General features: G+C 41.1%; 1 protein-coding gene across 2 annotated transcripts in view; it reads left to right on the forward strand.

Moving 5' to 3' along the window:
- Positions 1–784, forward strand: part of plpp4 (phospholipid phosphatase 4) — a 40,573-nt gene that overhangs the window by 29,633 nt on the left and 10,156 nt on the right. For both annotated transcript variants that reach the window (XM_035663749.1, XM_035663750.1), the window contains exons 4-5: positions 284–347; positions 521–645. In XM_035663749.1, the coding sequence (XP_035519642.1) occupies positions 284–347; positions 521–645 (189 nt within the window). The remainder of the gene's footprint in view (positions 1–283; positions 348–520; positions 646–784) is intronic.

Here is a 784-nt window from a genome sequence, read left to right on the forward strand (position 1 = left end):
AGAGGCTTCATACATAAATCCTGACAACCATCTGTCCAGCTGCAAGGGAAATTTCCATGAACCTAATTGGCTGTTTTATTTGTACATTATGTCAGGAGAGTGGGCCACCTGCCAGAGCCTGCATTGTACTCATAGTAAAATTAATTATTTTACTACAACATTGCTGTTTCTATCTATGTTATTTACATTGAAAATGCTGTGTCAACCTTGTCTGTATCACCTAATACAGTAAAACCTCTGTAAGATGCTTATTTGATTGTGTCTGTCAATCTTCCTACTCCAGCTGTGTCCCTGGCTCTCGCCCTGAATGGAGTCTTCACAAATACTATCAAGCTGATTGTTGGCAGGTACGCTAAACAAATTACAAGCATTATACAGGCTCTGTCAGTGATGCTAAATGTTAAGCTGTAGGCTTTGAAGACATTTTTTTTTCAGTTTTGACTTACATGATTTATAGTCAATGAACTGTTTTGACAAGTAAATGGAATTCTCTCTACTTTGGGTTGTGCTTGATTTTTAGACCCAGGCCCGACTATTTCCAGCGCTGTTTCCCAGATGGACAAGTAAATGTGAAGATGCTGTGCACCGGGGAGCCAGATCTAGTCTCAGAGGGACGCAAAAGCTTCCCCAGCAGTCATTCCTCCTGTGAGTGCCAGTTATCAGTCCAAGCAGATCACTGCCAGAACATGCAACACAATGCCAAAATATATCAGAACTCACACACTGACTCATTAAAACTGCATACAACTGCAGATATTTACTGATCTTGATGCTGCTGACTGGG

The sequence above is a fragment of the Morone saxatilis genome, unplaced genomic scaffold (genome assembly GCF_004916995.1).
Source record: "Morone saxatilis isolate NCDOM2014 unplaced genomic scaffold, NCSU_SB_2.0 Contig19, whole genome shotgun sequence".
Classification (NCBI taxonomy): domain Eukaryota; kingdom Metazoa; phylum Chordata; class Actinopteri; family Moronidae; genus Morone; species Morone saxatilis.